Here is a 15,366-nt window from a genome sequence, read left to right on the forward strand (position 1 = left end):
GAAGGAGGAGGCAGTGAGCTCTCACAAGGTTAGGCTAATAATGCTCGCAGGCTCGCAGTTTGTCTCCCTTTCCCCCCATCTCTTTGTCTCTACCCACACACACACACACACACACACACACATACAGTGCATGCACATGCACTACCTCAGCATTGAATTAATCTTCTTCAGTAGCTAAAGCATAATACCAGTTCTGCAGGGTGTCCTTCGCTTATTGTATATACATATTTTTAGATTATATTTTAGTTTATTTGATTGGTCCTTTATTTTAAATATTTGTTGTAATGAATTATAAAGTATATATTCTACTTCAGGGAGAAGGAATCATTATTTCCTCAGCGGTTTCAAAGAAGCTCCTTTATGAATCTTTTACTTAGCTATACAAACACGTATATTGAGCAATATACTGGAGACTGTGCCTAAACCTCCTTACTTACATATTACCCCTGCGGTCCATTTAGAGACAGATCAGTCATTTCTGTGGCTTTCACTACTGAAGCTTGCATTACAACCATTAAGTCTTTTTTCGTTCTCCAAACCCAAACTCTTAAACCTCAACTTCTGCTCAGAGACCCCATCAGGGCCCCTCACTGTGTCTAAATCCCCCAAAGCCCTCAAAGAAAGCACTGTAGCTTTCTGCCTCTTTAACCCTGAGCCTCTGGCAGATACATCTGTGTGGATACAACAGCTAGCCAACAAGAAACCCCACAGCTTTAATGCATTTGTTATGTTTTTACTCTAGCTTACTTTACATCCACTGTCTTGTTACCCTTTGGTCAGGTCAACACATTGAAAAAACTGTCCATAGATCTATAGTGACGTGACAAAGCTCATATCAGTTCCAGAGAGGATTTTGCAGGCAGTAGATTAGGTTCGTTAATATATTTACACTGCAAAACCTCAACATTTCACTGCGCATCTTTGTCAAAAATCACATTAGACTTGTTCCATTGGCAGATTTTTTTATTAATCTTTATTGTCACTCTACCCAGGTACAACAAAACTTGAATAACAGACATGTAACTGGAAACAGAGTATAGAACAAAGACAACTGGATAAAAGCTAATAAATAAAACACATACAATAAAATAAAAAACAACAATAAATAAGTAAAAGCAGCATCAGAGGGGTTTCTACTTATTACAAGCCAGAAGCATTTTACTTTTTTACTCATTTTTGAAGAGGCATTTTTTTCAGCGTAAGAAGCAACCTGCATCACATTTGCTCACCGTGTCTGATCTTGGAGCTGCCCACTGACCCCCCTACTGTTTCTGGAGCTTCTTCTGAGCTTCTAGTCATAAGCCTTTTCTCTATACCCAGTTTATAAACAATATGTAAATGATGCAGCCTCCTTTAAGACTGTTTTTCAGTACCCTCTCAGACGAGTGTGAGGGAAGAGCATGAGGACTCAGAGTGTTAAAGCTGATATTCTGGGATTTGAATTGTCACTATGCATTTATTCATTAAGGTATTAGTGAGCCTCTGACTGGCTTAGTGAATGATTGATTTAATGTAGCTGCAGCTGTAATGGTTTTTATCCCTGTACATATACTGTGGTGTATATACAGTATATATGAGTGAGTGTGTGTGTGTGTGTGTGTGTGTGTGTGTGTGTGTGTGTGTGTGTGTGTGTGTGTGTGTGTCTTCTGAGATTGATTTTCATGCTCTACATGAGTAAGTCTGCTAATCCCTCACTCTGCTTGTACAGTATATTCAGATTGTGAAGAAGTGTGTGTGCGTGTGTGTGTGTGTGTGTGTGTGTGTGTGTGTGTGTGTCTTTAGATGACTGACTTCTATTATATAAAGTTGTGTTACTTTTAATCCTATACAGTAATATATTCATACATTAGATTAGTCAAGACGTGATTAGCCTTTTTTTAATGACTTTATTTAAATTGAGCAGCCAGTTGGGTTTCTTCAGCTGTGTTAATGCAGTTGTGTGAGAACCTCACTCAAATTTCAAGGTTTATGATTCTTTCAATTCAGGAATGAAGGTATAAATATAGGGCTGCACGGCCCATGAGCTCAAGTTTCACTGTCTTTTATAGTCAATCAGAGTCCATTGTATATTTTCAATAATGCATATGATTATGCAGCTCAAAAAAATCTTCCTTTATCTTTTTAAAGGTTATGGGGTTTATATAAATATCTAGTGATACAGATTTTACCTGAAGCCAAGGACTCATACTTCATCCAATGCTCTTGTTGCTAAAAGAGAAGATGATTTATATATATATATATATATATACTATTGTTGCTCTCTCTTCTTGTTTGCCTTCTGAGGTGACGGTGAGAAAGTGGTAAACTGTTGCCAGACAGGAGGATAAATCCAAACTGACATGGATTACTTCACACACACAAAGTGATGGAATGCTGATTGATACGTTTTTGAACCTATCGTTGTTTTCTGACTGTTTTCTTTGCTTTTTTCTCTCACTCTCTTTACCTTTTTTCCCTTATTTGACCCCTCTCTTCTTCCCCTGCCCCATTTTCCTCCTTTCCCCCGGCTCTGTCTGTGCCCTCTTACCTGCCCTCTCCTGTCTTTGTCAACCATCCACCCGCCCAGCCCCTCCTCTGTCTCCTCCCCCCTCTCAGCTCTGTCCTGTGTCTCACTTCATGCCTGGCTAGCTGCTGTAATTCCAGTCTCGCCCAGCGTGATCAGAGGACAGTGTAGAAACAGATGTATCACTGGCAGATATCTGACAACACAACACAACAGGCCAAACACTCTATCATTTGTCATCACTGACAGCTCAAGAAAAAAAAAAATACAGGAGGAGGAAGAGGCAGGGATGTGGTCTGAGGATTGTGTGGTTTGGTCAGAGAATGGGAGACAGACAACATACATGTATAGAGCTATGTAAAGTACACACTCTTAAATCCATTTACTGCTTCATGGTGTTGTTTTTATTTCAAAGTATCCTGATTATCTGAATCTCTATTAACACCTCAGAAACACTCTTGAAAACACTTGAGGAGTGATAGGAGAAAGTGTTGAAGGACAGAGGGAGTTAAGAGGATTAATGTCAGCGATTGTCAATTTAATGATGAGAAGGTCAGGTAGCGATGAGTAGATGAGCTACATGAAGTATTAATGCAAATCATGATGAACAAAATGTAAAAATTGGCATTGAATAGAAATGACCTACCTGTGTGTGGAGACTGTGCTAATCAGTTTGCCCACACATTGTTGAATGTATACAGTATGTGTAAAGACTGAACTGGTTAGATCAGATAAAGCTATCAAAGACAACACTGCATGTCAGTTTCTGCGGTATTTTTAAAGACCATTACTGTTACATTTTTTTGTACTCTTTCCCGCTCTGAATATGACTTCACTTGTCAGCAGTAGAGAGAGCTTTCTGGAGGCTAAAAGATCAATAGAATATAATACAAATGCAGTTTAACTGAGCAGAATTATTTGCCTTGAATTACATTTTTATTTAATCTCAAACCTCAGGTATTTTCGGAGGGGCTTGAAGCAAAAAACAGGCTTTCTTTAATTCACCTACAGGTATGCAATGAACCCACCTTGGTTGCAAGGTGGGCGGTTCTTGAAACCTTTCAAAGCTGTCCAGACAGATTTGATTGACTGATTAAGTCCGTTCACAGGTGACCTGCACACTGTCAAAAGTTCATCTAATTTTAACCTTTTGTACGACTTGATTGTCACATTTCCATCTTAGTTTGTCTCATCTTTTAGTACTTAGGTCTCATTAAAATACATCAGACATTGTCTGTTTTCTGTTTCACATGCTAATGGAAACTCATCCCAAATCTGGTTTCAGGAGCTTCTAGGTCACTTATTTTCATGTAATAATTATAGGCTCCAAAATTAAATTTATTAATGACAGTGAAAGAATAAAGAATGCCTGTTTTATTAATTAGCAAGTACATTCAAACTGGAGCAAAGGGCACAAGCATTCATATAAATGCTAAAGTTGGGGAAGAGGGTACTTTTAGATTGTTAATGAAGACTATACTAGTGGCTTTGCCTTTGTGTGTGTGTGTGTGTGTGTGTGTGTGTGTGTGTGTGTGTGTGTGTTTCCTTCAATTCAGCCATTGGTTAACATTAATTTCACTGCAGCATGAAAATAATCTTGCAGACTCAGAATCTTGTAGTTTGAGTTAGATAATCACAGTTCTCAGAGTTATTACAGTTCAACAAATTGACCATTTATAGCAAATTACAGCAAATTCATATAGAAAAAACAAGTTGTCAATAGGCTCTGCTATTTGAAGATGAGCTCAAACAGGCCTGGAACAAGGATTCTGTTGAGAAAGCTTATACTCCTTTAACAAACAAACACGAACATCAAATTATTAGTTAAACCACCTATAAGAGATATTGCATAAGGAGCTGCATCAGCAAAGGGTGTTGGCTCGAATGTATTCAGCAGAGTACTAGTTATAAGTGTCAGTGATTAATGTCCATGCTGTGCACCTACATGAATATGACTGGAAGTGTAGCTTCAGTTCTTTGCTTGAATGTTTCATTTGTGCAACAGAATGTAGAATAAAAATCTAAAACTCTGTGGTGTGTTTAAAAAAACAAATGGTGTACATGTACATTAAGTAGAAATGAATATATGGGCTAAAACTTATAGAAATACTGATACAGTTGTTTAGTGAAGTGGTTTCTTTTTGTCTTCCGTCAGGTCGGGCCATCAAACATGTGAAGGAGTCTATTTTCACCCAAGAGGCCGGAGCTAGACGAGGCGTTCCAAAGGTCCTGGTTGTTCTCACTGATGGACGTTCACAAGATGACGTCAACAAAGTGTCCAAGGAGATGCAGATGGATGGTTCGTATTTATAAAGTTGTATTTATTTGTCCAGGGTCAAATTTATTGACCCTGGACATCTTTTAATTGACACTGATAAGGTAAGTGGTGTGTGTGTGTCGGTACAGTTCAGGCAAGATGGAGGACAGATCCCCATTCTCTTCTCAATTCTTGGAGGCTTTATGTGCTGTATGTCTCATTTTATCATATAGGATATTGGACTCCTTAACCATTAGTTTGAAACACATACCTCGAACAATGTGTCACATTACTTAAACCTTTCCATCCACTCCATAACTTGTCAGTAATTCTCTTGTTCAATTCCATTTTCAGGCTACATCATCTTTGCCATTGGCTTTGCTGACGCAGACTACGGGGAGCTGGTGAATATCGCCAGTAAGCCCAGCGACAGACACGTCTTCTTTGTGGACGATTTGGATGCTGTGAAGAAAATAGAAGAGCAGCTCATTACTTTTGTCTGTGAGGCTGCCACTGCCAGTGAGTAACACCACCTTATGTTTTAAACAGAGAGAAGGGTAAGAGAGCAGGAGGGAAAAGAGTTCAGAAAAGTCAGATGGGGCTGCAGACGGAGTGAAAGAGGCAGAAAGAAAATTGAGAAAGGACTCTTGGTGGCTTAGAGACAAAGAGAATGAGTGAAGAAAAGATGGTCTAGAATCTAAAATAGTAAGAATGAACTTACAGACTCTTACAAAACTTACTTCTTTCTTCCAGCTTGTCCGTCTGTTTTGATGAGTGGCAACACAATGGCGGGTAAGAGCTTCAAATGACACAACAGTCACACATGTCCAATCACTGTATCAAACCAGCATAGAAAGCGGATGATGCTGATCGTGGTGAAGATGAAGATAAAGATCCTTTGTATCTTTCAGGTTTCCGTATGATGGAGAAGTTTGGCCTTGTAGAGAAGGAGTACAGCACCATACCTGGAGTTTCTCTGGAGCCCGGTTCATTCAACAGCTTCCCATGTTACAGATTACACCGTGATGCCCTGGTGTCGCAGCCCACCAAGTGAGTACGGTCATGTCCACACTAAAGAGGAGAAATCTGAAAACACAGCTTATGATAAATATATGATATAAATATATGATAAAAATGATTTATTATTACAAAAGAAAGCCCCCATAAAAGTATTGTAGCTGTCACCTGATAATGAGGTGGATTAGCCTGATTAAACCTCTTACTCTGCGTAGTCACTTATGTTGTCTTTTTTATTGGTGAACACAGACAAAGCAACTCATGAATGCAGGCTCTTAACCAATGCTAATTGTAATCTTTGCCTGACAGAATATGCATGAATACAGATCAACCTGTACTGTTTATATTAGCATAGAAAATAAGTGACAGCGGAGTCGGAGGTGACAGTTTTTTTAATTGCTGTATTTCCATCAATGTGTTTTTATGCACATTTTGAAGTTCCCATTCCATTAGAAAAGGTTGATGGGACAGCAAAAACATTTTTTAAGCTTGTCTGAGGTGGTTTTTGCCTCTTTTTGGAAACAAGTTCATGTGCTTAATGGGGATGGAAACACCTTTACTGGATAAGTTCTGATGTAGCTACTGTTTAACTCACATGACTGATCAGCCGTTTTCTAACATTACAGTCATGTCATATTTCCATCGTGTTTTTCTTCGTTGTTTTTCACCATTTGAGGTCCACCTTGCACTCTAATTTAGTTACTTTGTTGCGCCCTCTTCTTCTGCAATGGTAGAAAGGTTTTCCAACTGGAGAACCTATTGCTTATCTTGATAAGCCAGCTCCTAATAATCGCCAATGGAAACAAGCATTCGTCAGTCAAAATTTGCGATAAATTTGAAAGAAAAACTGGCTGGTGATATATGTTAAAGTTTAGTTGAGAGTCACAAGAGAACAATAAAAAGTACACAGGATATAAATAAGATGAATCAATCTAACAAAAGAATAATGATGGCAAACAGACACATTTATTCAGAAATCACAAAAATAATTAAAAAATGTCTTCATGTTTAGTGTGTCTAACTGCATGCTGATGAATGGTTAATTCATCTATGTTTGCTCGCTGAGTGAATCTCTCTTCCTCTCTTGGACATGCAGACTGGTGACTGTTAGTAGTCAGCAGGACACAAACAACAGAAGACTTTCAATCATCAGCCAACATTTCACACAGACTCCTACAACTATTTAACAGTTCTGCCAATGAAAATGAGCCGACTTTCTGGCTAATAGCAAACCACTGGGGAACTAACATGAAAGCTAACCTTTGTTTGGATTATCTTTTAGGATACAAGAGTGCAGGTCCCACTCACATCACCTGGCCTGTGTTACACATGCTATGCCACGACCGGTACTAGCCTACAATGATAACAACTGCAAATAGTGAGCTTGAAGACTGTAGAATTTGAGCCTGTTACTCTTAAAATGTCATTAAAGCAAAACAGACAGCACACATTTATGTGATTGATGGATGTAAATACTAACAGAATGTCTCATCTTCTTCATAACTTGCAGAGAATGCAGTTTTGACAAATGATGGATTTTCTGCAATAACAAGAAATTTGCTGAAAGCGCTGAGCACATGCAGATTATTGCAGTAATATATTAAACATGCAGTTTCCTCTAATCCCTGCAATTCCTTCTGCCAATTAACACTAAAAGCAAATTGACAATTCCTGATCGTTCTCTTTTAGAGCCTGAAGCTAAATTACAGAATGTTAATCCAAAGTAATTTCAACCTGTAAAATGTGTAAAAGTTCAGCAACAACAACTAAACAACTGGTAGGGTTTACACTACAACTTACTAAAAGCAGAACACATACTGTAGATAGGTACACTGATTAACACTCACTGCACATGGTGCCAGTACATATTTAATGTTTTCACATACACTGAAGATCCTAGATTAGACCATGCCCAGTCTCTAATATAGTGTCACAACATTAAAGGTGTTACGGTCATGTCTTCAGGTTTCATTATTGTGCATCTCAAGTGGGTTTCAAACTGCAGATTTAGACCGTGAGCCTTAGAAATTGTCTGAAATTCTTGCAGGTGGAGGTTTGAAGCGTTAAACTCTACTAGCACTGCACCACAGGGAAATATTCAAGTAGAAAACGTATGCATACAAACGCTTAACTGGAGCATTCAGTGGCTTCAAATGTGTTGCCGTAGTGCTTTTCTTTCTGTGATGTTGTCAAATTGTGGCTTTTTTCTTGGTTTTCACCATCAACCAGCTTTAACTTCAGCTTCCTGCTATATGATTGTTCAGTTGGCGAAAAGTGACATTGACGAGATTTCTGAAAAGTTTGAGCTGAGATAATTTGAACCTGAAGTGCTTGAAGGCATCTATACAAAAAAAGGCTTGGCTCTGTGATCAAAAAGAAGCTGGAACTCAAAGACAGTCTCAGGCAGCCAAAAGCACTATAAAAGCATTTCACAAAAGCTGAAGACAGACAGTGGCACGTTGAAAAAGACACCTAGTGGATTCATGCCTTTAGGGCATAGCTAAGCTCACTATCTGCTTCTCTCTCTGTGTGTGCGCTTGCGCTGCTCTTTCATGTGTGTACCAGGTACCTTCATCCTGAAGGTTTACCCTCAGACTACACCATTTCTATGATGCTCCGCCTACTTCCTGAGACTCCCCAGGAGCCCTTTGCATTGTGGGAAATCCTCGACAAGGATAACGAGCCATTGGTGGGACTGATCCTGGACAGTAAGTTTGAATCGCTCGTGAGTTCTCTTCTTTGAATTTTCTTTGTCTCGCCTACATCATAGCACATCCGTTTGACAAGTACAATCAGCAGATGTGTGCAGCAGCTCCCACAGCAGTGTCTTAAAATAATCCAAGAGTGCGCATGATGCAGCAGTTTTAGAAGAAAAGAAATGACTAATTATAGCTCGGGTGCACCTACAGGTTTGATCCAATACAATTTGAACCCACCTTGAGCTGTTTGTGGAACGGGGGATGGGACACACCAGGCACCATGATCTCAGACTTAAAGGTTCTGATTCTCAAATGCTTTAGAGTTTGTACCGACAGATCACAATTTGATATAAAGCCAGTTTTATAAAGCAAAAGCAGATGGGATGATAATGATAGAATTGACCATGGTGCAGTGTCTGTGTGTCAAACTGTGATAAGTGATGTCACAGAAATGCTGCACACTGGGTGAACTCACCCCAGGCGTCAAACCTTCAGAGGTGTTTCAGACACCACTGACTTGGAGGAGGCCCAGGGCAGACCTCTGACCTGCTGCTGAGATTCTATTACCAGCTGGCCTGGATGATCTTTGGATCCCTGGGAGTAGCTGGAGGTAGTTCAGAAGAGCCATGCCAGAAGAATCCTTAACTTGCGGAGAAGTATTGGGTCTGAATTTTAAAACAAAAGCAAGGAAGCTTTTTGATTATGACACAGTACTAAAAAGAGCCGTATTCTTGCTTACTACTACTACTTGCGTAAGTTGTTCCAGAGGTTTGAAATAAGCTTAATAATAGAGTGAACAAGGCAAGTTTCTATCCTCCCTCACCACACAATGTGTCTCTCCAACAGATTCTGGAAAGACCCTCACGTTCTTCAACAATGACTACAAAGGAGACTTCCAGACTGCCACCTTTGAAGGAAATGAAATAAAAAAAATCTTCCATGGCAGCTTCCACAAGGTTAGTCTTTGATATAAGTGTGCTAAAATAAAAAAAGCCGTACCTCAGGAGGGAGAGCGGCTCGTCCAGTAATAGGAAGGTCGCTGGTTCGAATCCTTGCCTCCCCCGGCTGCATGTCGAAGTGTCTTTGAGCAAAATACTGACCACCCAAATTGCACCTTGCATGGCAGCCTCCGCCATCAGTGTACGAATGTGTGTGTGAATGGGTGAATATGACAAGTATTGTAAAGTGCTTTGAGCGGTCAGTAGACTGGAAAAACACTACAGACATGCAAGTCCATTTACCATTATCAGGCTATGTGCTCACCTCTGTTTGGTATCATTATAATAAGGTAAGATATTTTGAGCTGCCATTTAAGAGAAATACTGTACATGTCCAGTCTGTGCTTCTAGGTTATTACAGTCCATTAATACTAGAGCCACTTCAACACCAGTTTGCATTACCCATCAGGTTCACACTGACAAACCATCTTTCCAGCTTTTAGTTGATAGTTTTTCAGATAAATATTCAGCTCTGCTGCTTTGAAACTATGCGGAGCAGAAGTGGACAGAGGGAGCAGGAAGCTTTATGACAAGCTGCGGAGGAAAAAGCTGACAAAAATAAGGAAGATGGACTGTATTTTGTTTTGGGTTTTTTTTTAAGTTGTGGAGCCTGTTGGGTGGTTTTCCAGTGGCTCTTGGACTGGATTTTCTTTTTTATTCTCTTGACCTGTCAACACTGCTGTGGTGTGTGTGCAGGTGATGATAGCCCTCCTCCCTCTTCTGTCTCTGCCTCTCACTCTCCACTGCTTTCTCTACTCCCATTTTGTTTTACTTTTTAAACTAGTGGAGTGGACAGAGTGGGAGTGAAACTGCAGATTTCATCACCTTTTAATACCTCTGTGTGGTCTCCTGTGAAGAAGTTAGAGAGGACATTTGTCATTATTTTTGGTATTTACAGAAAATTAAGAAAAAAGAAAAGAAAAGAATAATTAATCAATAATCCTAGAGTAGGGCTGCAATTTATGATTATTTTAATTATGATTGGTCAATTTATTTATTTTTTCACGATTAATGAATCAATAGTTTAGTCTATTAAATGTGAAGAAACTGTGAAAAATACTCATCACAGCTTCCCAGAGCCCAAAGTGACATCTACAAATTGCTTCTTTTGTCCAACCAACAGTCTAAAACCCAAAGATTCGCCATTTACTATCATAAATGAACAAGAAAAGCAGCAAATGCTCACATTTAAGAAACTGGAGCAAATGTTATTTGATGATGTATTTGCTTGAAAATTGACAAAAAATTATTAATGAGTTATCAAAATTGTGGGCAATTAATTTCCTTTTGATTGAATAATCAATTAATTGACTAATCGCAGCTCTATCTCACAGCCATTTTGCCAGCAATGCTACCTGCAAAAAAAAGTACATATGATGTGTAGATTAGATTAGTGCATGCCACACACTGTATACACAAAATTATAAAAGTTATCTTGACTTTGTTGCTATTAGTCTTCCCCGGTGAGCTCAGACTTGACCACCAGAGATGAAATTAGTTTGCCCCCCCAACCCATCTCTGACAATGATATTTCATTTTCCCCTCAGTCCCTGGATTCTAGCCAGTATTTTTATGTAAATTGTGTTGTGTCAAATTAGCCACACTGAATGCTGATGCCAAATTCTGATGACATTCCCTCAATAAAAGATAATCTTCTGCCCACTTGAGACGATTATGGAATACATGGTGACGCACATGCCCCTACTGAGTAAATAACAGCGCTGTTTGGGCCTCGACGGGCCCAGCGAAAGAGAAAAATTCATATTGCAAAACACTTTGGCAGTAGGTGTCATTGACATCAGCAGAAACAAAACTAAAAAGCAGCTTGCAGAGAAGTAATGTATTCTTTGTCTTTGCGGATGCGTCCTTTGAATCAAGCTCACTGTTCAGGAGATGTATTAACTCCAGCAGGGCCAATGGAAACGGACATCTTTATGTATTGTTTTGTTACATTTTTAAAGAGTGGTTAAGTCTTTCTTGACAATAATGTCTTTGCAGTAAAGCTGTGGATGTGTACTTTCTTTCCTGGAGCTCTCTGTGGATTTCTGCTAAAAACAAGCCAACACCAGCCCACCAACTCTCTTTCTTTCTTTATCTCAATCCTCAAAATGTCAGGGAGTAAGCTGTCCATCATTCTCGTTTTCCTTTTGTCTTCCCCCATTGTTTTCTGTCTTCCTGTTGGAGAACATGACAACGTTGAGAGAGGGAACAGATGCAGGAGACTGCCTGGCAAGGGGAAGTGTTCGTCTCTGTTTAGACGGGATGACAAGTGAATAAGAGGAGTGTCCGCGTGTGTGTGCGTGTTTGTGTGTCCGTTACAAAGGGATTACCATATGAAGACACCTCGTGTGAAAGCAGGCATACCCGGCAGGATCTGTCACTGTTCAGTGAAGCGCACACGCACACACACACACACGCACGGACACACACACACACACACACACACACACACACACACACACACCAACATACTGAAAACAGAAACAGGTAACAAAGGGAGAAGAGCAGAGGAAGAAATAGATATGACAGTGAGCTAAGACACAAAGAGAAATACAGGCAAAAAAATAGAGGGACAAATGCAGAGACATGTAGAAAGGAGAAGTGAGAGTTATCTTCAGTATAACTCACATATTGCTCAGAGTGATTTTATACTCCAGTGTATACTCCAAGTGTATGAACATTTTTTCTGAATCTCCAAAAATGATAAAATGCCTCACATTAAAACTGTTAGAGAGCACTTAAAGCTGTCCTTGTGCACTGTAAAAATGTACACTCGAGAGCTTGTTGAGCTTTCTAGAATACAGTAATCCACAATATTTCACAGTCTGGAATTCAAAGAACTCACTGTGCACCCATAAATGATTATTATAAAGCTGTTTCCATAAATGTTGGTAGCTTCCTGGCAAGAAGATAATGGGGAAACAAAAGCAGCAACTAGAAATAATAAATGTGCTGTGTCTGTTGGAAGGACACATTTGGGATGACTGAAGCTGTTTGTGAAAGGATAAGAAGAGGTGGTGTACAACCCTGATTCAGATACAGTTGAGACGCTGCGTAAACAATAAATAAAGGAGAATGTGATAATTTGCTTATTCATCTTAATATATACTCTATTGAAAACTGTACAAAGACAGTGTATTTAATGTTTTCCCTCATTAACTTCATGATTTTCATAGAAATATGCTTATTCTGAATTTGATGCCAGCAACTTGTTTCAAACAAGATGAAACAGGGGCAACTAAAGACTGGGAAAGTTGTGTAAAGCGCAAAAACAACACTTGTGTGGAACATTCCCCAGGTTAACACGTTAATCCGTAACAGGTAATAGTTTCATGATTGGGTATTAATGGCTCAGTCGTTCACAAGCAGGGATTGAGCGAGGTTCACCACTTTGTGAAACACATTATTGTATGAAGGATATTACATGAGCTCAGGAACAATTCGTAAAGCTGTTATAGCTAAACACAATTGGTTTGCAAATGATTGCATTCGGTTGTGATTTACATTTTACACAGCGTCCAGACCTATTTGATATCACGGTTGTTTGTCACTGATAAAATGATACGGGGGTTGGATCTGTTTATCCAATGATTAACAACCCGATGAATAATCCAGATACAAGCAAAAATGTCAACACTGCAAACGTGTGCGAAATTTTGTAAGCTTTTCAAATGTTGTATCTGACAAGTCTGTATTCAACCGCAGGCCTACAGAACCGTTTTGTTATGACAGGGTAAGAAAGTGCAGAAAGCAGAAAGGAGACAGATGAGGTGGGAGGGATGAGACAGCGACAAGAAGTGAAGGGATATACTGGATCACTGGAAGGGAAATATTGTACATTAGCTAAATAAACATTTATCTTGTGTCAGTTTATAAAATACTGAATTATTTAAAATAAAAATAAATTCTATTATTTCCTATATCCAGAAGTACACAACTAGTAGCATGAACACTAGCATGTGTAAATCAAGGGGATTATCACATTTGTATTTTGGGATTCTGAAGTATTTTAGTTGCTACTGTTTAAAATAGTTGATTTTGTCTTGTCCATACATTTCAATACTAAATGCAAATTAGACTAAAGGGAATAGCTTGTTTTTTATTGTCAACATGCTGTAAAAAGGCTTCAACTGTCGAGATTGTTTCCTCAAACATCAGGGGTAGAGATAAACAGGATAGCTGTGAAAAAATCAACATGTGACAGTTGCCAAGTTAATTATTAAACACTGTAAAATGTCTCCAGCTGTAATGACACTTTTGTTTACATTTCTTCTTGTTTTTTCCTGCGTAAAAACGCGTCTGTGCCTAAGGAGAGGTCATCTCCGGACTTAACAGGAAGTCATGAACAGAAGAGGCCAGTTTTGTTTAACTTTGTTTAAAAGTTAAAAGGGCAGTTTGTGGATTAGTTATAAAGTTGTATCTATTGTGAAAGCAGCATTTGAGCGTTAATTCTTCAAATACTGCTGACTTAAGGGGGCAGGAAATGACAAAACACAAGGCGCTGACAAGGGTATAGATAGATGTACAGATGTATCCATCATACAATCCATATACATGCTCATAAAAATCATACAAACTTCACAAGCAGCCATTCACATAGAAAAGCACACTGTATGCGAGCACACACACTTGCACACACAGTTAATTCAGGCATGGATGAGCGAGCATGCACATTTTTCAGGTCAGGGACTGCTGAGTCAGCAGACATACTGATAGACTCATCTGACTCAACACACATTATCTCACACAGTATGTTTAAAAACTGCCATAACAATTTCAGTCTGTGTGTGTGCGTGCATGCGTGTGTGTGTGTGTTTGTCCGAGCGCCAGTTTTCCAGAGAAATCAGAGAAATATTTTATTTTGTGAGGTGAGAGGTGAGATAAAGTGAATATGCTGATGCTGCCTCTCGTCTTTCACCACTCTCACTTCTTTCATTTCTTAGTGTTTCTCCCCAGTTTCATCCGCTTCTTTTATTAATGTTTCATTGTTAAGATGGCGATCCTTATGAAACTTTCAGAAATTATAGTTTTCATTTTCTTATGACATCAAGACACTCAATAAATAAATACGCCCAGAGCATACAGTTGTTACAGAAAGTCCCAGCCAGCTAGAACACTTTTCATTTGCTGCAGATTTTCCCTCGTTTTCACAGTTATATTCAGTAAAGATAATGATAAGCTGATAGCTCAGTGTTTTGGGGTTTTACTATCAAAGTAGAGTTGTTATTCAATTTGTGAGATTACTACAAAGTCACCTGATAAAGAAAATGTACCACTCTCAGTGGTTTAGAAAATAAAACGTAATTTGTCTTATGTCTGAGAATGATAAGGAAGAAGAATTCTGATAAAGACAGAAATAAAACCATCTGCTGAGAGAGAGACGAAAATAAATTAGGTGCTTTATATTGAAGATACTGTTGATGTGTGGGACAGCAGTTGCATTAGAAAATACAAGACTGTGTATCTCTGAGAGGTTTAATTCATCTTGTGCTGGCAGTAGCATTAGCTGTGGAAGGATCCTGTAGTTTCCAGCCAGTCATCTGACCTGCCAGCAGCATCATCGAGTGAAAAACACGAGGCTGCTGATGTTTTTCTGATTTGATCTTCATTTCTTGTGGTAGAGGCTTTTCTTTTTCTTTTTTTGTGAATGTCGGCCTTTAAAACTGATCCCAAGTCAGGTTTGCCTCCTATCAGATTCTGGTTCATTTAATGAGTCTCCGATGAACAAAAACAGCAAACAAACAAGTTTATAACATTTAAATTAACTTTAATGCTTCAATCAGTTATATTTTGAACACTTATATTAATATTAATATCTTCATAATGAGTGTTATTCATTTGACAGAAAAACGACAAAACCACCAAAAAAACAAAATCAAGATGAATTTGACT

At 38.9% G+C, this 15,366-nt stretch overlaps 1 protein-coding gene across 2 annotated transcripts in view; it reads left to right on the forward strand.

Annotated features, from left to right (window-relative positions):
• The window catches only part of col14a1a (collagen, type XIV, alpha 1a), a 133,478-nt gene that overhangs the window by 75,789 nt on the left and 42,323 nt on the right, over positions 1-15,366 (forward strand). For both annotated transcript variants that reach the window (XM_084357692.1, XM_084357691.1), the window contains exons 28-33: positions 4,659-4,802; positions 5,115-5,279; positions 5,514-5,552; positions 5,672-5,810; positions 8,343-8,485; positions 9,323-9,432. In XM_084357692.1, the coding sequence (XP_084213818.1) occupies positions 4,659-4,802; positions 5,115-5,279; positions 5,514-5,552; positions 5,672-5,810; positions 8,343-8,485; positions 9,323-9,432 (740 nt within the window). The remainder of the gene's footprint in view (positions 1-4,658; positions 4,803-5,114; positions 5,280-5,513; positions 5,553-5,671; positions 5,811-8,342; positions 8,486-9,322; positions 9,433-15,366) is intronic.

This window comes from Pagrus pagrus (assembly GCF_965226575.1).
Source record: "Pagrus pagrus genome assembly, chromosome: 7".
Lineage (NCBI taxonomy): Eukaryota > Metazoa > Chordata > Actinopteri > Spariformes > Sparidae > Pagrus > Pagrus pagrus.